The sequence below is a fragment of the Erpetoichthys calabaricus genome, chromosome 13 (assembly GCF_900747795.2).
Source record: "Erpetoichthys calabaricus chromosome 13, fErpCal1.3, whole genome shotgun sequence".
NCBI classification, from domain to species: Eukaryota; Metazoa; Chordata; class Cladistia; order Polypteriformes; family Polypteridae; genus Erpetoichthys; species Erpetoichthys calabaricus.
This window is the reverse complement of record NC_041406.2, coordinates 121,681,307-121,707,807: the sequence shown is the minus strand read 5'-3', so window position 1 is coordinate 121,707,807 and position 26,501 is coordinate 121,681,307. Positions and strand designations below refer to the sequence as shown.

At 39.2% G+C, this 26,501-nt stretch overlaps 1 protein-coding gene across 1 annotated transcript in view; it reads right to left on the bottom strand.

Moving 5' to 3' along the window:
- Positions 1-2,621: 2,621 nt before the first annotated feature.
- dcaf13 (ddb1 and cul4 associated factor 13) overlaps positions 2,622-26,501 on the bottom strand; it is a 280,107-nt gene continuing 256,227 nt past the window's right edge. Inside the window, exons 10-11 of the mRNA XM_051936090.1 lie at positions 8,738-8,901; positions 2,622-3,831 (exon numbers count right to left, since the gene is read on the bottom strand). Coding sequence (XP_051792050.1) covers positions 3,744-3,831; positions 8,738-8,901 — 252 coding nt within the window. The 3' untranslated portion in view covers positions 2,622-3,743. The remainder of the gene's footprint in view (positions 3,832-8,737; positions 8,902-26,501) is intronic.

The following is a 26,501-nucleotide window of genomic DNA, read 5'->3' as shown; positions in this document are numbered from 1 at the left end:
TCTCTATGGTCCTCTGAGTAAAAAGAAACTTACTCATGTTTGTGCAAAATATACCTTTAAGTTTCCTACTGTGTCCCCATATTCTTGATGAACTTGTTTAAAGTAACACGTCTTGATCCACTTTACTAATTCCCTTCATAATTTTAAACACTTTTATCATGTCTCCTCTTAATTTTCTAAAACGGCTAAGCTCTTTTAATCTTTCCTCATAATTCGTCCCCTGTAGCCTTGTATTCCGCATAATCACTCACTTTTTCCAGTGTTGCAGCTATGTCCCTTTTGTAGTCTGGAGACTAAATCTGTACACAGTACTCCAGATGAGGCCTTACCAGTGTGTTATAAAGCTTGAGCATAACTGTCTTGGAATTGTACTCTACATATTGTGTTATGTAACCAAACATTCTGTTAGCCCTCTTAATGGCTTCTGAACACTATCTGGCAGTTGACAGTATCAAGTCCACTAAGACTCCTAAATCCTTCCCATAAGGTTAACTTGCAGTTTTTCAGATCTCATAATGTTTATTCAAACCTAATATTTTTACTACCTACATGTATTACTCTACATTTTGTTAAGTTAAATTCATCCGCTACAACTCTGCTCATGCCTGAATGCTGTCCAAGTCCCGGTGTAATGATTCAAAGGATTATAGATTATCTACCAGTGCACCTAGCTTGGTATCATCTGCAGACTTAACCAGCTTGTAACTTAACTCCTATCCAAATCATCTACCATGTTTACCCGAAAATAAGACCAGGTCTTATATTAATTTTTGCTCTAAAAGATGCACTAGGGCTTATTTTCAGGGGATATCTTATATTTATTCATGTACAACAATATACATTTATCCAAATATAGTCATGTCATCTTCTTCTAGAATATTATCATAACTCTCCACATTCAAACCCTGAATTCCAGCCTGAATTTCTTGCTACTCCAGCCGCTTTCCAGATTGATGTGCGCACTTTGATGTTTGACGAATGGTTCAATTTGGTGAAGCAAAATGCTGCCATACAAATGTATTTGTGGTGCTTTTATATTCAAGCATCGCATATTCCCCAAAGTAATGACATGATACATTTTAAAAAAGTCCCACATACCATCTTTTTTTTTGTACCTTACAATACCTTCAAAATGTACAGCGGCGTATTTGAGCCACAGAGGGGAAAAAAAAAAAAAAAAAAAAACCATAATGAAAATGCCTATTTTGTGATTAAAGTGGAAATTTCGGATTTAAACTCTAAATGTCCACTTTAACCTTGTAATTTACTTTATCGTTAGAGTAGACCATCGTAAACGTCATCCCAGTTGTGAAACTGCTATGTGCTTCTGGGGCTTCCTCCTGAGCTGACAGCAGCTGCAAGCAGCAACAGATCGCCACACAGAACACATTACATTTATGATATTCCAGCTCTCTCTGCACATTTAGAATTCTTAGATTTATACTTGATATCACTTTCATGATGAAATGCATTAAAATATGTATGTTACATTTACAGTTAAATCGTTAACAGTATTCATTATTTAAACAAAGTTAACAGTTACACATATGGGGTGGCACGGTGGCAGAGAATTAGTGCTGCTGTCTCAAAGTTGTGATCCCTGCCTGGAGTTTACATGTTTTTCCTGGTGGGTTTCCATAGTGGACTCAGTTTTCCATCCAAAGACATTAAGGTTTGGGGACTTGGCGACACTAAAATGATGTCAGTGTGTGAGAGTGCTTGTGTTCACCTTGCAATAAGCTGATGCCTCGTCCAGGGATTTTGTTTCTGTTTTGTGCCGATGCTGCTGGAATGGGCGCATCCCCGAATTGATGGATGTAATTATTAAAACATCCTGTTCAGAGATATTGTGGCAAGATGTCCTCGGAATTTAATGGATGTTTCGGGCACACACGTCACATCACATGAAGTATAAACCTGGCCTTTGGTGCCATACTTTTCAGCTGATGATCTTGCCTAGGGCTTATTTTTGGGGTAGGGCTTACATTACTGAGCAGCCACACAGAACATGCTAGGGCTTATTTTCGGAGTAGGTCTTATTTTTGGGGAAACATGGTATATATATATATTAAAAACTGCAGCAGCCCTAACAGTGACCCCTGAGGAACAACACTCTTAATGTCAGCCAATTCTGATAAGGCTCCTCGCACCAGAACCATCTGCTTCCTGTGTCTGAGCCAATTTTGCATCTATCTACAAACACCATGAACTCCCACTTTTTAGTTTGATGTCCAACCTTTCATTCTTTCTGAAAGTCAAGATAAATAACGTCATATGCTCCACTTTGATCATATCCTTTTGTTGCTTCCTCAAAGCAGGTTAGTAAGACATAACACCTCCATGTTCTGAACCCATGCTGCCTGTTCAGTAAAACACCTGTTTTTGCCATGTGTTGCTCAATCTTGTCCTTAATTTCTTCCATTAATTTACCTATGATGCTCGTTAAGCTTACCAGCTTATAGTGGCTTGGATCTTCCTGGTCATCCTTGTTATATAATGGGTTAATATTCTCCATTTTACAGTCCTTTGGATTTTTTTTATTGAATTTATTAAAGGCATGTAATGTTCCATACAATCAAGCCCAGAGACATAAAGGTAAGATAAAGTAGGAGCCTTGCCTAATCATTTGATTTATATCCAGTATTGCCAAATGTAAAACTGATAATTAACTAAGTAAACATTTTTCTAATACCACATTATTATGGCATCCTCCTGGGTGGCTGGCTTACTGATAATTAATAAACAAAAAAAAGGCTACTATAAAGTACCTCAAAAAACACAAGTCTCTGAACTTGAACACCATTGAAGATATGTAGGTAGATTAGAACCTGCCGAAGAATATCTGTACTTAACTGTACTTATAAATAATAAGTACAGTTAATTTACTAACTTCAAACAATTTAAGTTTACATTTTTGATTCTCATAACTATGTACTGTATATTTAAGGAACTTGCTGCAATTTAGGTAAAAAGGGCTGTACTTTATACTGCAACCAAAACTGTCAAGTGTCAAAATAAAAGATGAAATTAGAATTGCTATGTTTTTCTTATGGAAATAACCACGTAATCCTTTCCTGTTTACCCTGCTCAGCTTCTATCACTTCAGCTCTTAAACTCTATAATTACAGTGCTGATTCATTTCCCATGCCTTGCTTCTTTTTGTATACTACTAAACAGCATTATGATATACAGATCAAGTTTTTTTTTTTTCATAATAAACATGTAAAAAATTGTACAAATTACTGAACAGGCATTAGTTTATTATTTGAGAGTTTAAATGGGAGATAAAAGGGGCAGTTTACCAGAAAGAGGAATTGTGTTAAAAAGCGATCTAGAAATCTGTAGGTTTATTATGGGCATGTGATGCTTACAAGTTTAACACATATTGTAACAAATACTTGATAAAAGAGGCATATACGAATAAAGAATTATTGCACAATACACTAACTGTTTAACATGGTATAGGCATAACTAAATGAGCATGCCTCTTTAATCCACCCATTATAACTGTACCAGGAATGGCAAATAATTTTAAAATAAGTATCTTTTTAGAAGAACTTTAACATATTTTAGTAGGCAAAGAGTTATATAGCATTTTACAAACAATTTATAAGTCTATTTTAGCAAAATATTACGAATGCCTGTTGCATTCCTTATATGTTGTCTACTATTTTCATAAAAAGTTAACATATTTGCTAAGATGTAGATCAAAGTCAAATGCAATCAACTTCTCATATATAACATTAATTTACAACAGCCACAATATGCTTTTTCTTCTCAGACAGAACTGGAACAGATCCGGGCTTGCTGTGTTTTCGACGATTCAGTTCCCTGAAAAGAAAAAAAAAAAAAAATTATGCTTCATGTTACAATTTTCACACCACTCATTTTAAGTCAAGGCCAAATACTGCAAAGCTTCACTGAATTTCCTGAATTAACCTTAAGTTACGTAACAAACAGCCTGACTCTCAAAAAAGATAAAACATATTGTCGGAGATGGCCGGTCGTTCATCCCGGCCAATACCCCCAGGCCGCTAGATGGGGCCCTCCCTGTAGCATGGAAGTGCCGCAAAGACCAGCAGGGAATCCTGGACAATGGAGCTTTTATTCCTGACCCTGCTGGACACCGTAGGGCCCACCAGAAGATGCTGCAGGGAGGCTCAAGGACTTACATGTGCCCTATAACCCGGAAGTGCGTCTTAATTACCGCGACAGAGGAAACGACGTACTTCCGGGATGAAGAAGTAGAGTTTTCTTCCGACCCGGAAGTTCTAACGAGTTACATGGACAAGGGTTCAGGAGCACTTCCAGGTCATGGACTATAAAAGACAGTGGGAAACCCCCAGATGAGTAAGCTGAGCTGGGAGGAAGGGTGGCTAAATCTCTGGGAGTGGAGGATTGTTATTGTTTAATTGGATTATTGTGTATTGTATGAGTAGTGTGGAGTGGAGGGTGCTTAGTGCACAGTATTATAATAAAAAGTCAAGATATTGGACTTGTACCTGGTGTTTGGCGTGGTACCTGAGGATTCAAGGGAGCAATAGCGCCCCCTACTGTTACAATATATAAATTCAACAATTAGTGAATTAATTTCCTAAAAAGGCTAGAAAATATTAATAAAAATACAGTACATGGATAAATCGTATTACTGGCTAACTCTTTCTTTTCCTTGTAATTTTTCAACAATGGAATTTGTACTTCTTTGAAAAGTCATAAATAAAAACAACACATCTCAGATTACTCCAAGAGCAGTTAGGGGACATGACAGGATTTTCAGCTAGCCTTCAAGCTTGGCTATAATCACAGTTTTGCATATTACCATCAATTAGACTGATTTAGTTAAAAGCAGGATTTGACTTTAGAAACAGAAGACTTTCTTTGGAGCTGGACAACAGGACCAGCCTGAAAGTTGGGGTGGCATACAGCTTTCTAAAACTGAATTTATACTTCCTAAGCCTACCACAACGTTCAAATGTGTAGATGTTCTAAGCGATAGCTTCTTTTGCGTAAAGGATACATGAGAAACTCCATTTCAGTCATAGCATTACAAGCAGCTCTTATACAAAGACCACTGACCAATACAATAAAACAAAATTAGCAAATTTTGTGACCTCACAAAGAGTTGCACCATTAAAGTTTAGATAAAATAGACAGCTCAGAAGTACACAGGATACAGCTCGACTATACTAACTGAATTAATGACCATTTGTAACACTGCAGTTTAACCATGAACAATGTTTTCAAAAGCACACAATTTATGGGTGACAATGTGACTTTGATTTTTGCTATTCTAAACCTAAGCACCTAATGTACACTGGTCACTTTTATTAGGCGTGATCAACTTCTTATTGATCCAAATATCTAATCAGCCAATCGCATGACAGCAATTCAATGCATTTAGGCACATAGACATTGTCAAGATGACCTGCTGAAGTTCAAATCGAGCATCAGAATGGGGAAGAAAGGCAATTTAAGTAACTGAACGTGGCATGGGTTGTTGGTGCCAGACTAGCTGGAAGGAGTATTTTAGAAACTGTTGATCTACTGGGATTTTCACACACCATCATCTCTATGGTTTATTGAGAATGGTCTGGAAAAGGGAAATATATCTAGTGAGCGGCAGTTCTTTGGGTGAAAATGCCTTGTAGATGCTAGAAGTCAGATTGAATGACCAGACTGGTTCGAGCCGTCAGAAAGGCAACATTAACTCAAATAACTGCACATTACTACCGAGGGATGCAGAAGATTCTCTCTGAATGCACAACATGTTGAACTTTGAAGCAGATGGGTTACAGCAGCAGAAGGCTACATTGGGTGCCACTCCTGTCAGCGAAGAACAGGCAATTGAGGTTTGGTGCTTACAGGCTCACCAAAATCGGAAAATAGAGCACTGGAAAAACATTGCCTGGTCTGATGAACCCCGATTTCTGCTAAAATATTTAGAAATCCAATAGAGCACCTTTAGGGTGGAATGTAAGATTGGATGTGCAGCCAACAAATCTGCAGCAACTGTGTGATGCTATCATGGTCAACGTGGACCAAAATCCCTGAGGAATGTTTCCAGCAATTAGGGGGTCCAACCTGGTACTATTAAGGTGTACCTAATAATGAGGTCAGTAAGTATATGTGATAACAATAACGCATCTATTGTTTATTTGGATATTGCCATTGTGTACATGAAGCAGGATAAATCCTACACCCCTCTACCATGAAGACTTTATTCATACATTAGGCACAGCTCTACCTAACAAAGCAAGCCATAACAAAGCTTTCTGACCCTTAAAAGACATTAAGACCAAAGAAGTGTTCATATTTTACTTGATAAAAAATATGATAAACATAAATTTAAATGTAATTAACACATACATGAAAAACGCATTACTAATTTCTCTCCTTTTAGTGTCACATATCTCATATGGAAAGGTAAATATAAGTAACAAGACTTGACACCAAATTCAAATAAACACATTGCTTCTCATAGTTACTAGATGAAATGACTACTGTTATATACTCTACAACTTTTCAAATAAGGGTAAAATAATATATTTAGTTTGCTTGTTCATTACTACAAAACAAAATAGATCACACCCATTACCAGGGACGGTGGTATTGTAATTTTCTGTTTTAGCTGCTTGCCATTTTCCTCATATGCTCAGCAGTCAGGTAGTTCACATCAACATAGCATAATCACAGGAAGGAATATATTGATATTTAATTTTAGATATACCGTAAATACCCGCATATAGGACAATAACATGTACAGGATGCAATGGATTTTTGACCCTAAAAACCATGGAAAAACCTGTGTACCTGTTTATAGGACGCATCCTGATTTTGAGTTACCGGGGTACTAATTATAAGCTGCTGCTGCCAGCGCCAGTGATTGTATCCATGCGTTTGTGTTAGGCTGGAGTATCTCTGAACAACAACAAAGAGCGAGAAACATACTAGATGGCGAAAATGACGTGTTGGTGATGTGAATATTCAAAATAAAACAATTTCCAAATGTTACAATAAGGCATACAGGTGGATGTATAGTAAAATGAGCTTTCAAACGCCGTGTCATTCTCCAAAATTGATATATTAGCGACGCTACACCTGAAAAATACTTTAATTTGAAATGGTGTGAAATGCCAGTGCGGGGGCAATGGCTAATCGTGCGCGGACTGAGGCATACCCTGGTAGCTACAATTGCAGCACTGTTAACCGACTGTCGCTTGAAAACAAACCTTGAAATTCAAATTGGATTCAAACCACTCCTCTCTGTCCCCCTCACACAGCCATCGAAGGCGAAGGAGAGGCACTCACACACGATCATAAAGTTCAATATCCCATTACATGGTTTTAAAGATAGCTGTTTATTATTACCCAGTCAACATGGCGAAGACAACACGACAGAGCTATACTGCAAAGTTTAAACTGGAAGTGATCACGTACGCGAAAGAACACGGGAACAGGGCAGCTGAGCGGCAATTTGGTCCGACAGAATGCGTAATCAGAAAATGAAGAAAAGCCGAAAGTATCATCAAAGAAATGCGAAAAGTAAAGAGGGCGAACAGAGGCTCGAAGGCTCACCACCCTAACCTGGAAAAGGCGCTCATTAAATGGATTGAAAGTTTGTCCCTGTGACTTACCGTATTACGTAATTGTCATTGCAAACGCCAATCAAACCGGAAATTGTCTGCGTGTAAAAGTAAAAGGCAAATTTGAATCTGATGGGGTCAGGGATATCCGGGGAATACTGTAATCACGTTTGGGAATCGCTGTATGCAGCGTGTAAAACAGTTTGTGTGTGTGGCAGGAGGAGGGTAATCGCATTTGGGAATTGCTGTATGCAGAGTGTAAAACAGTTTGCGAGTGTGGTAGGAGGAGGGTTAGATTTGGCGTGCGGGGCTCTGTCGTGTTGTGTGTAGTGAATTGTTGGTGGGTGGGGCTCGGTGAATTATATATACAGATTTATAATTTTTGTAATAAAAAGTATCCATGTATAAGACGCACCTGGGTTTTTAGGCCTACTTCTTCAGAAAAAAAACGCGTCCTATATGCGGGTATTTACGGTAGAATAATATATATCTGCACTCATCAGATCCTAAAAAATAATGTATTATATATAGTAATAATATAGTCAGACTTCAAAGGCATTTACCTAATATTTAGAAATTAAAAGATCACAATAAATATGCACACGTATTTATATAGTTAGTGCATTGGTAATGTGAGCGTAATGCTCAGAGAAACACAATGAACTGAACTGGCAGCTACAAGACTTGCAATCCAAAATATTTTGTCTCATGTTTTAATGCCAATATTTAAAAATACTTCATTAAAGTCAAGGCTGGGGTGTTAAGTGGTACTACAATTTTACTTGCTACTCCACTCTTCTGATCCACTGATTTTGAGGACTGGGATGTTTTCTGTGTTCTTTACATTGTCGCAGACATTCTGGAAGGTCTAGTGTGTCTCTAAATTGCCCTACATGAAATATTGGGCACTCTTCCTCCACTGAATATGTTGCTACTACTTTAAGGTTTGGCATTTTACATTATAAATGAATTAGCTAAGTTAATAAATGAACAGATTTACTCTACTTTGTAAATATTTAGTAACAAAAAATATAAGTACATTTTCAAATTTTTAGGACGATAACAATTCAAAACGAAAAGTCATTACAATATTTTCTAACCAGATTGATACTGCCATTTAAAACTGGTCTTAATAGATTCCTCTTTACACTTACTTTCTGCGACGAGCTTCCTTCATGATGCGGGCCTCCTTAATCTGACTGAAAATAGGTTTAGGCAGGTGGCGATGACGGGTAATACGTCTAATCTGAGGATGATGCTGGAATTTTTCTTTCAGCTTCTGATTATAGTTGAATGCAGCCTTTTCTCTAGGAGTCAGCTTGAGAAGGAAGTAAAAAATTAGTTGTGCAATTTTAGTAACACAAAATGAAAAAAACAAATTCTAGACTGACACCGACAGTGCTGCATGTAAACAAGCAGTTATTTGATAAGCTGTGTTAACTTTTGGTGTACTCTGTCATAAAGACAGAAGCCCCTTTATGTTCTTTAAATATACTTGCACCCCTTTCACCAGCATATGGGAGCTGAGTGACATGAATGTGCTTCAGCAAAATTACATGATTTTGGAAGTATGCATGCAAAGGTATTACCATTCTTAATGCAGAGTCTGACTGAAACCTGCATGCCAAGTTCAATCATTGTAGATGGCTTGGGCACAGACAATTCTAACCAAGCTGTACTAAACAAATACTGAGAGCGCTCCATACATGGCAAGCTGTTACTTTTATCATTTTGTGCTTTGCATGTGTCATTTTGTGGTGTTTCTAATGCTTTATACATACGTGCGTTATCACCTGAACAGCTCTGGTGGAATTTTGTAAATTCTTTGTGTAAATAATTTACATAATGTTATTCACAATTATTAAATGAAGTAAATAAATGACATTATGCATTAAATTTCCCACATTATGTGCGTTTCCTGGTGTGCTGGGTTGTACCGTTTCTTAGTTGCTGAGGGTTAGTCACAGGTGTGTTGATAGAGATGCACGAGGGATATACATGCTTTCACCCAGCAGCTATCCACCACAAAACTCGTCTTCTATGTCTTTTGAAACACTGTTAAATTAGCTCAGTAAAGACTGTGGGTAAACCTAGGGCATCTTGCCACTTCAATAACCCTTTGAATTTTAAGTGGCACACATACACATAAATGATGAGTGGGGGGTTTCCGGCATAGAGGAGACTTCCCCCGGTGGAGTTTTGAACGCATTACCAAAGGGTGAAAGGTGTGATAACAGCTGAACAGCACTTCTAACCTGTGCTGTGTGGTGCAGCTTAGATAAAACTAGGCTTTGATACTCTGTTGGTGCCAATTTGTTATCAACCATCGTCAGTGAGCCAGTAAGCCAATTGCAAGTAATTGCATTACTTACGGTCTTTTTTGCTAATTCTCTGTGTACAGTAACCTTTTAAACACAACACAGCACTGTAGAGGGAGACAGAATTCCTACTACTTATTCCTTAGATCCAGTGTCAGCAAAACTAGTAAAAATCTCAACAGATGTTCTGGCAGCACTTATTTCTTAGCATTATCCATAGGTCATTATTGAATGTTGCAGTTCCTGATTCACTAAAAGTGTCTGTAAGAGCCATTTTCCTAGTTCTATAAGATTCATGAATATTTTACTAGATGACAATGCATAATCTATGGGAGGTTCCTATAACCCCTGTAAGTAGAATTGAATTGGTATATTCTTGCCATTTCTAACAGCTTTGAGTAAACATTATTCTTCAGTTAGTGACAGCCTTGCCATGAGTAAGGTGTTGAAGGCATAAGGTTTTAAACTGTGCCTGGGCACTTGCCTACGTGCCAACCGGCCTACGGGCCTTTTGAGTGTGTGAAGTAAATATGTAAGAAAACAGCACTTAATTTATGTGCTGTGCCGTACGTAAGAATCTTTAAGTATATAAAAAGTTAAGAATCTTTAACACTAGAATTACCAGAGCCTACGAAAAAACTCGCAGATCCGGCCCACCTTAAATCGCTTCTTAAAACCTTTCTCACCTCTCCGCCAGCGTCTTTTGTCATCTAAATGTACTGATAAAGACAAGCTGCCAGCAGCCGGCTATTCCATCCCCCCAACGACTTAGAACGTAAACAAGCTTTTCCCAGCTAATGCCTTGATTGATTATCTGGGAGTGAAGTGGAGTTTTAGAGTAGAAATAATAAGATTGTTATTTGGAACACATGCATTTCATATGTGTTGCATTTCTACAGTAATCTGTGTAAACACATTGTTAAAACAGAAACGGTTTACAATATTCTAGTAGCAAATGACAAAATGTAGGCATAAACTATATAATGTATGAAGCCTGAAGTCCAAATATCAAAGAAACACTTTCACAAAAGGTACAAAAAAAGCCACCGCCAAAAAAACCCGTCTTAGTGTGAGACATTGACATGACTTAACTAACACTGCTTCCGTGGCGTAACAGTATCAGTCGCTGACTGGGAATCAGAAGGTCATGAGTTTGATCCTGCACAACTCCCATTTGAGAAGTGTTCTTATTTTCACTATTTTAGAATAAAAAGATACATTTGATTTCAGTCTGTAAGAGCCGGTGTAATTTATGATATTTGTAAAGGTTAGCTTTATTTTTTTAAAATTCACTTTTCATTGTCTCAGTCGCGTTCAGGATCCATCCCCACCGCCCCCCACCTGACACTGCTGTTTTTACATAAAGACGCGCTATAGTTCTGCAGTGTATCACGATACATACGACCACGTGTTTTTTTCCCCCGGTATTGCCAGTCCCCACGTGTTGCTGTATGCTGTTTCTTTTGTACTCCAGGACATGCAGAGGAAAGCATAGTAAAGAGCAGTAACTTCAGCGCTATATGCAATCATCAGACACTCCCCATCTGATACTGCTGTTTTCACATAAAGACGCGCTAAAGCTCTGCAGTGTACTTGTGACTGCATTGTCGTACCAATGCTTGCGAACTGAAGTGTCTGCATGCACTTTTCGTGGCATTATACGTGTATTTTTTGAGCATGCCCATGTAGCTCAAACACAGGAACATATGTTGATGTAAAAGTATAACAAAACAAGTGCACTTTTATTCAAGACTATAATCGAAGAAAAAAGAAAGCAAGTTACAGTAGGTGGAATGCTAAGAACTGCTGATTTCCATTCTGTGCTATATAACTGTTAACATTTGAATCTGATGATTGCATATACCGCTGTCTTATTTAGTGTGCGCAAGAACATGCAGGTGGCCAGTTGCTGAGTGCTACAACGCACATTTTAAAAAAAGAAAGAGACAAATATATGTGACGTTTTGAAGAAATCATTTTATGACGCAAATAGTACCAATCAGAAAACATCGTCGAAGTAATGCAATATTATTTGAAAATGAACAGCGTCAGGTTGGGTGTGAAGTTATACTGGCGCTGTTTGAGTCAGATCAGAAGCTGAGCAAGCTCCTGTTCTGACTCTAAGTAAAAAAGCATGAATTAATCAACAGAAATAACCGCGATTGACATTTTAAAGTTAACGATTTACAGTGCATACCAATTTAGAAATTCAATGTCCGTTTGAGGAAAAAAAAAACCACTTTCTTCAAAGCTGGGAATCGAACTCGCGTCTCTGTGGCACAGTAAGGCAGTGGTGCTCCAAGTCAGCAAACCGTCCTTATAACTTATTTTTTCAAGATCCATAACACACAGACAGACAGAGCACTGCGTAATACAGAGACAGACAGGCAGAGATATACAAACAAACAGGGAAGGCACATGTACTGAAAGAAAAAAAAATCAACATGCGCGTTGTTTCTGCAGCACTGAATGAGCTCACCCGCTCTAACATCACCCCTCCCCCGATCTGACTCTCTAAGTAACAGCGCAAGTACAGACACAAATCAAGTGCATGTGTGTACTGTATAATATTAACAAAAAGAGCAGCTTACTACTGAAAACGGCAAATATAGGAGTGAGTGGGGATCGAACCAGGACTCTTGATTACACTTGGTTTGCGTCTGTACTTGCGCTGTTACTTAGAGAGCCAGATTGGGGGAGGGGTGATGTTAGAGCGGGTGAGCTTATTCAGTGCTGCAGAAACAACGCACATGTTGATTTTTTTTTCTTTCAGTACATGTGCCTTCCCTGTTTGTTTGTATATCTCTGCCTGTCTGTCTCTGTATTACGCAGTGCTCTGTCTGTCTGTGTGTTATGGATCTTGAAAAAAATAAGTTATAAGGACAGTTGTTCATGTTAATTGCAGTCTCAATTGTTAAAAAAATATTTTAAAAGGAGCATCCCACATGAAAATATAACGATCTCATTAACTGACAGTGCATACCAATTTACAAATTTTATGTCCGTTTGAGGTTAAAAAGAAAAAAAAGAAGTAACACTTTATCCCCAGCGGGGAATTGAACTCATGTTTGTGAGGCAGAGAAAAGCTACTCGGTCTGAGAGGCAAATCTTAGCGCGTTACGCCACGGAAGCTGTTATATGGTGTGTGAAGCTTTTGTGGAAGTGGTTATTTGATCTTAGGAACTCTGGCTTTACACATTCTATAGTTTATGCCTACATTTTGTAACATTTATTACTAAAATATGAACAAGTTTATGTTTTAGCAATGTGTTTACACAGATTACTGTAGAAACAGAACATGCATGAAATGCATGTATTCCAAATAGCGATCTATTATTTCTATTCTAAAACTCCAGCAGTTCAGTCACTCCCAGGTAATCAAACAAGGCATGAGCTGGGAAAACTTAGTGAACGTTCTGCGACGGTGGGGGATGGAATAGCCGGCTGCTCGCTGCTCCTCTTAATCGGCACATTTAGAAGACAAAAGAGAGGTGAGAACGGTTTTATGGTGGGCCGGATCTACAAGTTTTTTCGTAGACTCTGGTAATTCTAGTGTTAAGTAAAGAAGAAGAAGTAAAGAACTTTTAAGTACAAAATAACCAAAGTTTCTCAAGAAAATCTAAGTTTAGAGAAGATACATTTTTCCTTTTTTTTTTTTTTTACCTTTTAATCTACGTGTGTAACTATTTTTTCTTTTATTCTTGTGTGGATTATTTGCTTTTAACTTTCACTAAATATTTTTAAAACAAACTTTTGGACTGAGAGATTTCTTTTGACACGCGTTTTACCTGTGCTTCATCTCGCCTTACGCTCCGGCGGCTACAGTGTCAGTTATCAAGCCATTACTTAAAAAAGTCAGACTTAGACCCACATACATTTAATAATTATAGACCCATTCTATCCATCCATCCATCCATTGTCTCCCGCTTATCCGTGGTCGGGTCGCGGGGGCAGCAGCTTGAGCAGAGATGCCCAGACTTCCCTCTCCCCGGCCACTTCTTCTAGCTCTTCCGGGAGAATCCCAAGGCGTTCCCAGGCCAGTCGAGAGACATAGTCCCTCCAGCGTGTCCTGGGTCTTCCCCGGGGCCTCCTCCCGATTAGACGTGCCCGGAACACCTCACCAGGGAGGCGTCCAGGAGGCATCCTGATCAGATGCCCGAGCCACCTCATCTGACTCCTCTCGATGCAGAGGAGCAGCGGCTCATTCTAAATTTACCTTTTCTCTCTAAAATAATTGAAAAACTAGTTGCCAATCAGTTTCAGTCTCACCTTACACATCACAATTTGCGAAATTCCAGCCTGGCTTCTGTACCGGTCATCGTACGGAAACAGCATGAACACGTGTTATAAATGACATTCTGATATCCTCTGATGAAGAAAATTCTACTGTAATTAAGTGCAGCATTTGATACCGTTGACAATTCTGCTTTACTACACAGTCTGGAAACTGAAATTGAACTCATGGGCACTGTCTTTGCCTAGTTTAGTTTTTATTCCAGTATGTACAAAAATGTACCAAAAGTACTCCACCAATGTGCACAGAAGTGAGATATGGCGTCTTGCAGTGCTCATGACCAGAACCTTTACTGTTTTCACTTTACATGCTTCCATAGGGAACTATCGCTGAAAAACAATGTTCATTTTCACTTGAAGGCTGTAGGATTTTTGATTAATTATCAGTAAGACAGCCACCCAGAAGAATGCGATAATATGGTATTTGAATAAATGTTAACTTAATTATCAGTTTTACATTTGACAATACCAGTTATTAATCAAATAAATAGGCAAGGCTCCTAATTTACTTACCTTACTTTTCTGTGTTGTAGGAGGCATGTCTATGGTGTTTAGACTGATATCAAGGTAATTGAAACACACTTGTTTTAAGAAACAGAATAATGCAATTTATAAATAAGAGGATTTCAGAACTATGATAACTGCATATACATGTTGACATAGAAGACATGACGCAGACAGACAAACATAAAATAAAGTCTGGCTATTTACTGGTATTTACAGTTCTACTTTACCTTGGTTCCTATAAACAGTTTTATGATACCAAGTCTTTACAGATAATGTCCAATGTTGTGTGGAGTTGTTTCTTTGTTTTCGCTCTGGGTTCAAGAGGAAGATTCTTCATGCATTGGAGTGTACTCTCTCATGATCCGTGTCAGTACTGTGTTGCTACTGCTTCCTCAGATTGCCTTTTGCTATCTTTTGCAACCTCACAGGGGAAAAGACATTACTCATTCTGGTTGACGAATTTAGATGCTGAAGTTCCCTTCTCAAAGTCATGGCTTTTCAGCCTCATCAGAGTGGACTCTGAATTTCAGACTGGATCTCAGCTTCAGATTCACAAAGAGAACAGAACTTCACTTTTCAGCTTCTCATGGAGAGGGAGGCTCATAACTTCTTAGGTTACAGACACCAAGTTTCAGAATGTCATTTTGCATTATTTCCCCAACCCTAAGAGAATGCTAAGAGACGGTGCCCCAAAAGAATCCTCAGAGATTTCAGTGAGTGTCCAGAGAATACCCCACAGAGCAAGAGCGGCTTCAGGTTGGTGGAGAGAGTTTTAACACTAGAATTACCAGAGCCAATGAAAAAACTCGTAATTCCGGCTCACCTTAAATCCCTTCGCACCTCTCCGTCAGCAACGTTTGTCTTCTAAATGTGTCGATAAGCCCAAACAGCCTGCCATACCATCCCCCCCACCGCCTCAGAACGGGCAAGAAGTTCTCCCAGTTTCTGCCTTGATTGATTATGTGGGAGTGAGCTACCCAGAATTGTAAGGGGAAATAATTTGATGTGTGTTTTGTGTCTACAACAATCTATGTAAACACATAGTTGAAACAGAATAGTTTTTCATGTTTTAGTAATAAATAACAAAATGTAGACATGAACTGTATAATGTGTGAAAGCTGATGGCCAAATATCAAATAAAACACATTCACAAAAGGTGCAAATACGATACGACAGCTTCCGTGGTCCTGTGGTTAGAACTGACGATTTATAATCTAGCGGTTGTGAGTTCGATACCACCTCCCGGGCAAATTTACCATTTAGAATAGTGACCTACTCTTTTTGTTAATATTATACAATAAAAACATACATTTGATTTGTGTCTGTAACAGCCAGTGTAAATTTATAGTACTTGTAAAAATTTGCGTTCCCCCCCCCCCCCCCCCCCTTTTACTCTCTCAGTCACGATCACGATACAACACCCACCTCCTAGCCCCAGATCTGATGCGGTTACTTTTTATCTGAAACTGGGAATAACTGTAGATGTGAGTGGTGTTTTGAGATAATGGAACTGAAAATGATGGATAAAACACTGGTGAATCTGCCTTCTTCGTATCTCACCATCACTTTAATTTTTTTTTATTCAGTTTTATTGAGTGTTCCTGCTCACGCTGAATTAATATGCACCTTATGGTTTATGATGTCAAAGCTGCGCTGACAAACAAGCAGAGACATAGGTATATATGATATTTGGAATAACTCATTTTATGACCTGTATAGTACATTTTGGAAAACATTGTGGCACTGATGCAACATTATTGATATTATTCATTCGCATAATATGTTGCACTTGTAATCACTTGTAATCAGTGACCACATTTTTTTCCCCCCGATCTTGAAAACGAACAGCATCAGATCGGGTGTGAATTTATACTGGTGCGGTTACTTAGAGTCTGATCAGAAGGGGGGTGGGCAAGGGAGAGCGTGAACGTGACTGAGAGTTTAAGACTGAAAAAAAGCTAACTTTTAGATATGCCATACATTTACAGCTGATCTGACAATGTTCATTTTCAAATAATATTGCATTAGTTTGACAATGTTTTCCGATTGGTACTACTATTCAGGTCATAAAATGATTTTTTCAAAATGTCACATATATTTGTCCGTTTCTTTTTCGCCTGGTGCTGTGTTGACATAGTGCACCAGAAGGCATGGGCTTATTCAGAGTGAGCAGAAAGCACGCAGGTGGCTGGTTGCTTGTGCTATAACACGCTTGACTTGGTGGCGATCAGCGCACATGTACTGTGCAAGGCATGCACGGGGGCCACTTAGAAAAGAAGAGTGTTCTTTGCTTACCTTGCAGAGGAGCTTCGTCATCGCTTCTTACAAGAAAAGGCGATGGATAAAGCAAAAGAGGATGCAACAACGACAAGCTTCTGTTCCAAGACTGCCGCTTCCCCAGTCCCTTCAGTGTAATAGTAACCACAGCACAGAGAGAAGTGTGTACATTGCAACAGGTACACAGGTCGTAAACGCAGAAAGGACGGCCCTTGGTTGTGTGTGAACTGTTAATATTTGAATATGATGATTGCCTATTGCGTGGAACTGACCTCTTTGTACTGTTCTTTCCTCTGCATGTCCTGGAGTACAAAAGAAACAACCCCATGTCTCTGCTTTTTTGTCAGCGCAGCTTTGACATCATAAACCATAAGGTGCATACTAATTCAGCGTGAGCAGGAACACTCAATAAAACTGAATACGGTGAGATACGAAGGCGGCAGATTCACCAGCGTTTGTGTGTCAGCTTTTATCCCTCCAGATCAGAGAATTTCCAGTTCCATTGTCTCAAAACACCACTCACATCTATAGTTATTCCCAGTTTCAGATAAAAAGTAACCGCGTTAGATGGCGCAGTGGGTAGCACTGCTGCCTCGCAGTAAGGAGACCTGGGGACCTGGGTTCGCTTCCCGGGTCCTCCCTGCGTGGAGTTTGCATGTTCTCCCCGTGTCTGCGTGGGTTTCCTCCGGGCACTCCGGTTTCCTCCCACAGTCCAAAGACATGCAGGTTAGGTGGATTGGCAATGCTAAATTGGCCCTAGTGTGTGCTTGGTGTGTGGGTGTGTTTGTGCGTGTCCTGCGGTGGGTTGGCACCCTGCCCAGGATTGGTTCCTTCCTTGTGCCCTGTGTTGGCTGGGATTGGCTCCAGCAGACCCTCGTGATCCTGTGTTCGGATTCAGCGGGTTGGAAAATGGATGGATGGATGGATCTGGGTCGGGGTGCTTGGGGAAGGGGGATTGGGTGTTGTAACGTGATCATGACTGACAGAGTAAAAGTGGAAAAAAAAAAAAAAAAACGAAAATTTTTACAAGTACTATAAATTTACACTGGCTGTTGCAGGCACAAATCAAATGTATGTTTTTATTGTATAATATTAACAAGAAGAATAGCTCACTGCTCTAGATGGTAAATTTGCCGGGGAGCTGGTTTTGAACTCACGACCGCCGGATTACAAGTCGGCAGTTCTAAGTGCAGCACCATGGAAGCTGTCGTGTTGTACTTAAACCTTTTGTCAAAGTGTTTATTTGATATTTGGCCATCATCCTTCACACATTATACAGTTCATGTCTACATTTTGTTATTTATTACTAAAACATGAAAAACGTTTGTTTTAACAATGTGTTTACATAGATTGTTGTAGACACAAAACACATCAAATTATTTCCCCTTACAATTCTGGGTAGCTCACTCCCAGATCAAGGCAGAAACTGGGAGAACTTCTTGCCCGTTCTGAGGTGGTGGGGGGATGGTATGGCAGGCTGCTTGCTGCTTGGGCTTATCGACACATTTAGATGACAAAAGATGCTGATGGAGAGATGCAAAGGGATTTAAGGTGGGCCAAAATTATGAGTTTTTTCGTTGGCTCTGGTAATTCTAGTGTTAAATGAGGGCTGAACCTTCTGCTGATTGGATTAAAGTCATTTCCAGTTACAAAACCAGTGTCTTTAATAGGTAGGTTGTGCTGTCCATCTTAGTTGTTCTTTCCTTGAAATATAGGTTTTTGTCCTTGCTTGAGTCCATTTCACGCCTTCTGGCTCACGAGATCTCAGAGCAGCCTCTAGAGAGATGTCAGGTCACCTCTGATTTACACCTTTTTTATCAGATGAAATCCAGGCAGATCCTGCTACAAAAGCTGGACTTTGATCTCTTAGTTTGGAGTGCAAGTGGGGGTTTTGTGCAGTTGGATACCTACATCCCTGTTTAATCTGGTTTCTTAACAGGCCTGGGGCATCATGTATAAACGGTGTGTATACCTGTTTCCATGATCATTTCAAGATGTATAAAAACTATAAACTTGGTATATAGCCACACACATTTTCACGGCAGCCTCACAACATGTGTACGCAAGTTTTTGCAAACAGGCAGCATACCGTATCAAAGCAGTGGTACTGTTTTTGTGTGGTGTCTCTTTCATTTTTAGATTCTCATCTATACACGAAAAATGATTGCATATCGTTTACAAATTTAATTCACTTGATTGTAATCATTCTGTAACAATATAATGGTGCACAGAATGGCCAAACTATTCCAACTACCATAGTTGCTTCAGTGTTGTTAGAAGACATCACAGATGGAAGAATTAGAAGACAGTGTGTATTTATAGATTTTGACAGCTGGTTTCCAAGAACTATCCTCGTGGAGCTGTGTGTTGAACTGGTGCCAACAAAGGCAGATTTTGAGGAATTGTGCCCTACCTGGTCCCTTGCAAATTCTGTCCACTCTCGGGTTTTTAGCCACAGAAGCTTTTCAATGTGAATCTGCTGACCGAGTATTTCACAATCACCACTAAGTCACTTCATGTCAGCTGTACGGGATGGTATTATCTTCTTATTATCAAGATATACACGATTTCCTTACATTGTGGTTGAACTGGCAAACATCAAAGCACAATTCACAGGAATGTCAGGTTTTCAAAATGTAATCAGAGCAGTCAACTGCATGCACATTGCTATTGCAACAGTGCTGGACAAGTTATATCACCCAGGGATGAATTACCAAAAGAACGAACTGGCACTACATCATCTACAGCAGGAGAGCCTATAAAAATGGAAACTTCGCACAGTTACAGGTGCTTTTTCCAACTAGTATGGCAACAGGCAAACAGCCCTTTTAAGGATAGTGAGTCACCACAAGAGCAGAGAATCTATCTGTTGTGGCACTCAGCGCTGACATTACACTATAAAGGCACCTTCAGGGAATGAATTTCCACTCTGTTAATGTGCTGCTCTATAGTCCACAGAACGTGTGTTGCATCGTGCAAGCATGTAGCGTGTTGCATAATGTGGCACACAATCATTGCTTGCCCGTACCTGAAGAGATGTGGTATGATGAAACTGACCCTGGCTGACCCACCAAATGATCTGCCAAATCAGACAGACAGTGTTAAAGCTTCATTTGAATGTAATCAGCAGAATGTAAAAACAGGAAGTGATGCATTTATATTTTTTAAGTGAGTCATTTAATTTGTAGCCAATATCATAGTACAGACTTTATATTCCTTAGTTCATTGGCCACATTTCTTACAGCATCCAATATTTCATATTGTCACTCCAGAACAGCATCTAGATAGATAGATAGATAGATAGATAGATAGATAGATAGATAGATAGATAGATAGATAGATAGTTTATTAATCCCAATGGGAAATTCAAATGTCAGCACACAGCCAGATAGCTACCCAGAGGTTTCTGAGGTAGAGGTGTGTGCAAAGCCAGTAGCCAAAAATGTGCTAGGCACACCAGCACATCACTGCCTGGAGTCATGTCCTCAACATAGCGGTCAGCTTTTGTAATATTGTCTGAAACAGAATAAATAGACGGTGGTATGCGACTTGCCTTTTCACGTCAACTTTGACAGTGGACCATTTTTTTGATAACTGACCATTATATTACTCCATTAATTTCCTTTTGTTGCTTATACCACTACTTAAGCCAACAAACAGTATGTTTTTCATTGCCTCCACTTCCTATTGGCTGAAATTCCTTCTTCCATGTGCTTTTGCAACGTTTAACAAAACACTGAACAAAAACAGAATCCAACACAAATGTAGTGCTAGTCTACAGATCACCAGGGCCATATATTCATTGTTCATGACTGAATTTGGCAACCTTTTATCTGCTTTGGCTATAAATTATGATCACGTAGTGTTGATGGGGGTTTTAATGTATGCATTGATGTGGAAACTGACACTTTTAGCAAAAGTTTTACTTATTTGTTAAATTCAGTAGGATTTTGTCAGGTTGTCAAAGGTCCAACTCATAATCATAACCAAACATTAGATTTAATTATAACTTACAAAGTTGAATTTCAAAATTTAACTATTACTCCATTAAATGAAGTTATTTCTGATGACTTAATTACGTTTGATTTGGTTCTGTCCTTACCAATACACTCACAGATTAAAAACAAAGACAGTGCGACTTCTAGATTGTAATTCTGCTTCAAAATTTACACATACTTTGAGTAAGTCAAGTGTAATTTTGGAAAACCATTTAGATCAGTTAACATCAAATGTAAACGTGGAAAACAATTCAGATCAACTAACAACACATTATAACATGACCTTAAGAGATGCTCTGGACACAGTGGCTCCCTTAAAAACAAAAGTGATCAAAGCACATAGAAACTCTCCCTGGTTTAATGAAAATACTCAAGCACTTAAATTAGAGTGTTGAAAACTGCAGTGCAGATGGAGAACAACAAAGCTGCAAGTCTTTCAAATTGCAAGGACATAGAGTGTTAAAAAATATAAAAAGCTCTCTTTAAAGCCTGATCAGACTACCCCTATATAATGTATTTTAGAAATGACAATCATTCTTATTAAATTCAATTTCTGAAACAACAGATAGCAATAAAAAAAAAAAATTCCTCGGGTACTGTTTAGAACAGTGGCTAATTTAATAAATAGGAATTCAGATCTACAGTGCAAAATACCAACAGACATTAGCGGTACAGACTTTATGAACTTCTTTAATGAGAAAATTAAAAATATAAGATCCCAGATCTCAAAACCACAGTGCAAAAACCGCAGGCTAGCTTGGCAGACCATGTCTCACATTGCATTCAACACTTTACAAATTTTAATCATGTAACAGAGCGGGAAGTCTTGACTTTAATTTCTAAAATGAAACCTACTACTTGTTCCCTAGATCAAGTGCCAACAAAGCTACTAAAAAGCGAAATTGGTGTTCTTGCAGCACCAATGCTTAACATTCTTAATAGTTCATTACTGTATGGCACAATACTTGATGCACTAAAAGTGTCAGTTATCAAACCATTACTTAAAAAGTCAGACCTAGACCCACACATACTTAATAACTATAGACCCATTTCCAATTTACCCTCTCTCTGTAAAACACTTGAAAAAGTAGACACCAATCAGCTTTAGTCACAGCTTACACATCACAATTTATTTGAGAAATTCCCATCTGGCTTCTGCACTGGTCATAGTACAGAAACGGCACTAATGTGAGTTGTAAACGACAATGTGATATCCTCTGATGAAGGAAACTCTACTGTAATGACATTGTTAGACTTAACACTAGAATTACCAGAGTCTACAAAAAAACTCGTAGATCCGGCCCACCTTAAAACCGTTCTCACCTCTCTTTTGTTTTCTAAATGTGCCAATTAAGACGAGCAGCCGGCTATTCCATCCCCCACCGTCGCAGAACGTTCACTAAGTTTTCCCAGCTCATGCCTTGTTTGATTATCTGGGAGTGACTGAACTGCTGGAGTTTTAGAATGGAAATAATAGATCGTTATTTGGAACACATGCATTTCATGCGTGTTCCGTTTCTACAGTAATCTGTGTAAACACATTGCTAAAACAGAAACTTTTTCATATTTTAGTACTAAATGTTACAAAACGTAGGCATAAACTATGGAATCTGTGAAGCCTGAAGTCCAAACATCAAATAAACACTTTCACAAAAGGTTCAAGGATGCTACGACACCTTCCGTGGCTTAACGCTACGGTTTGCTGACTTGGAGCACAGCTGCCCTACTGTGCTAGAGAGACCCGAGTTCGATTCCCAGCTTTGGAGAAAATGTCTTTTTTTATCCTCAAACGGACATTAAATTTATAAATTGGTATGCACTGTAAATCGTTAAGTTTAAAATGTCAATCGCGGTTATTTCTGTTGATTAATTCATGCTTTTTTACTTAGAGTCAGAACAGGAGCTTGCTCAGCTTCTGATCTGACTCAAACAGCGCCAGTATAACTTCACACCCGATCTGATGCTGTTCGTTTTCAAATAATATTGCATTACTTCGACGATGTTTTCTGATTGGTACTATTCGTGTCATAAAATGATTTCTTCAAAACGTCACATATATTTGTCTCTTTCTTTTTTTAAAATGTGCGTTGTAGCACGCAGCAACTGGCCACCTGCATGTTCTTGCGCACACTGAATAAGACAGCGCTATATGCAATCATCAGATTCAAATGTTAACAGTTATATAGCACGGAATGGAAATCAGCAGTTCTTAGCATTCCACCACGCAAGCTGTCATATCAACCGCCTACTGTAACTTGCTTTCTTTTTGCTTCGGTTATAGTCTTGAATAAAAGTGCACTTGTTTTGTTATACTTTTACATCAACATATGTTCCTGTGTTTGAGCGACATGGGCATGCTCAAAAAATACACATGTAATGCCACGAAAAGTGCATGCAGACACTTCAGTTCGCAAGCATTGGTACAACAATGCAGTCACAAGTACACTGCAGAACTATAGCGCGTCTTTATGTGAAAACAGCAGTGTCAGATGGGGAGTGTCTGATGATTGCATATAGCTCTGAAGTCAATGCTCTTTACTATGCTTTCCTCTGCATGTCCTGGAGCACAAAAGAAACAGCATACAGCAACACGTGGGGACTGGCAATATTGGGGGAAAAAAACACGTGGTCGTATGTATCGTGATACACTGCAGAACTATAGCGCGTCTTTATGTAAAACAGCAGTGTTAGATGGGGGGAGAGGGGGTGGTAGGGAAGGATCCTGAACGCGACTGAGACAATGAAAAGTGAATTTAAAAAAAAAATAAACAAAGCTAACCTTTACAAATATCATATATTACACCGGCTGTTACAGACTGAATTCAAATGTATCTTTTTATTCTAAAATAGTGAAAATAAGAAAACTTCACAAAAGGGAGTCATGCAGGATGAAACTCATGACCTTCTGATTCCCAGTCAGCGACTGATACTGTTGCGCCACGGAAGCAGCGATAGCTAACGTGTGTCAATGTCACACACTAAGGCAGCTTTTTTTGGCGTCACACACTAAGGCGGCTTTTTTTGGCGGTGGCTTTTTTTTGTACCTTTTGTGAAAGTGTTTCTTTGATATTTGGACTTCAGGCTTCATACATTGTATAGTTTATGCCTACATTTTGTCATTTGCTACTAGAATATAAAAAACGTTTCTGTTTTAACAATGTGTTTACACAGATTACTGTAGAAATGCAGCACATATGAAATGCGTGTGTTCCAAATAACAATCTATTATTTCCACTCTAAAACTCCACTTCACTCCCAGATAATCATATCAAGGCATGAGCTGGGAGACGCAAGTCGGTGGGGGGATGGAATAGCTGGCTGCTTGTCTTTATCAGTACATTTAGATGACAAAAGACGCTGGCGGAGAGCTGAGAACGGTTTTAAGAAGCGATTTAAGGTGGGCCGGAACTACGAGTTTTTCGTAGGCTCTGGTAATTCTAGTGTTAAGCGCAGTGTTTGACACCATTTACCATTTTATTTTACTGCACAGGCCAGAAAATGATGTTGGGCTTACAGGCACTGTCTTTGCCTGGTTTAGCTCTTTTTATCAAATTGATTTGTACAGAAATGTGCTGAAAGTACTCCATTACTATACACAGAAGTGAGATATGGTGTCCCGCAAGGCTCAGTACTGGGACCTTTACTGTTTTCACTGTAATGCTTCCACTGGGATCTATCATTAGAAAACAATGTTAATTTAAACTCGTACGCAGATGACACCCACTTGTACCTTTCTTTCAGACAAAATGAAGTTTCTCCAATTAATTGTGTTAGTGAATTAAAGAAGTTGATGAATGAGAACTAAGAGGGAATGATGCTGATTGCAACAATACTTTGTCATCATTTAATTCGGAATCACCATTAACTTTACTGCAATCTAGGAGTTATCTTTGACTTTAGCATGTCATTTAAAGTGCACATTACAAAGTTGTTTAAATCATGTTTCTTCTATCTTAAAAATGTTGGGGAAATAAAAGGTGTTTTTTTAAATAAGCAGGATTCTGACAAATTAATGCATGGATTTATTTCTACTAGGACTGACTACTGCAATTCGGTTTTCACTCGATGTTCAAACTGTTTTTATACAGCTTAAAGTTAATCCAAAATAAAATCCAGAATTATTACAAGAACAAGAAAATACAAACATATAACTCCAGTTCTTACATCTTTACACTGGCTCCCAGTTAAGCTTAGGGAAGATTTCAAAATGTTCCTTTTAACATTGTGGTACCCGGCTGGGGTTCATGTCCGGCCGGGATGCCCAGGAGGACCGGAGGAGGGCTTGTGCCTCCTCCAGAATACGAGGGGGGCATCCTCCCTGGTTGCTTTGGGGGCCACGGGTACAGAGCTTGGAAGCTCAACCCTGTAGGGGCCCGTGGTCACCGCCAGGGGGCGCCCCGGACCTCAGTACTTCCGCCACACCCAGAGGTGCTGGGGGGAAGAGTATTGGGGACACCCGGAGGACTTCCGGATACACCGACAGAGCGACTTCCGGATACACCGACAGAGCTTCCGCCACACAGGGGTGTGGCTACGGAAGCCCTTAGGATACACCTGGAGTCCTTCCAGGGTGTATAAAAGGGGCCACCTCCCTCCAGTCAGGGGCAAGAGTCGGGTGGAAGAGGACAAAGCTTGGTGAAAAGGAGTGGAGGCGGACCAGAGACTGTAAAGGCATTGTGAGTGTGGCCAAGGACTTAAGGGGTGATTGGTGCTGAGGCACTGGGATTGTGCACTTCTACTGTAAATATTATGTACAATAATGTGTGTGGTGAAACCAACATGTCTACCTGTCTGTGTCCGGGCTGTTCCCCACACATATAAAGCTTTAAATGGCCAAGGTCTGGCTTACTTATCTGAACTTATCATGATTTACAAACCAGAATGCACATTAAGATCTCAAGATGCCGGTCTGTTTATGATTCCAAAGATTGATTGATTAACAGTGGGGGGTCATGCTATTATTTACAGGGCCCCTAAACTGTGGAATGGTCTGCTTGCTACTATAAGACATGCCCCTTCAGTCTCAACTTTCAAATCCTGGCTGAAGATTCACTACTTTAGTCAAGATAAGCTAAACTGAAACTGCTGATTAACTGTACATACTGCATCACTATATTGCTAGTCATTATCACTAAAATGCAAGTAATATTATAGTTATAATTTGTTACTAACCCTCACCTATTCTTTTTTCTCTTCTCAGTACTCAAATGTGGCACTGCCCTACTGCCAAGTTGTTTTGCTTGCCTAAGGTAAAGTCATCCCTGATTGAGGATCACAAGAATCATCGGGTAGAGGGGTCCTTTCATCAGATTGGCTGGGCCAGCGCTGACTCAGCTGTGGAATGGCCGACGTCTCCATGACTCTGAACAAATTTAAATCGCATTATGTGATATTATCTACTGTTGAATTCTGCTCCGTACTTGTAATACTTCTATTGCACTATTATTATATTGTATTGAGGATTACTTGTGTTCTTTTAAGTGTATTGTATTGACATTCTTTTTTGACACCCACTGCATGCCCAA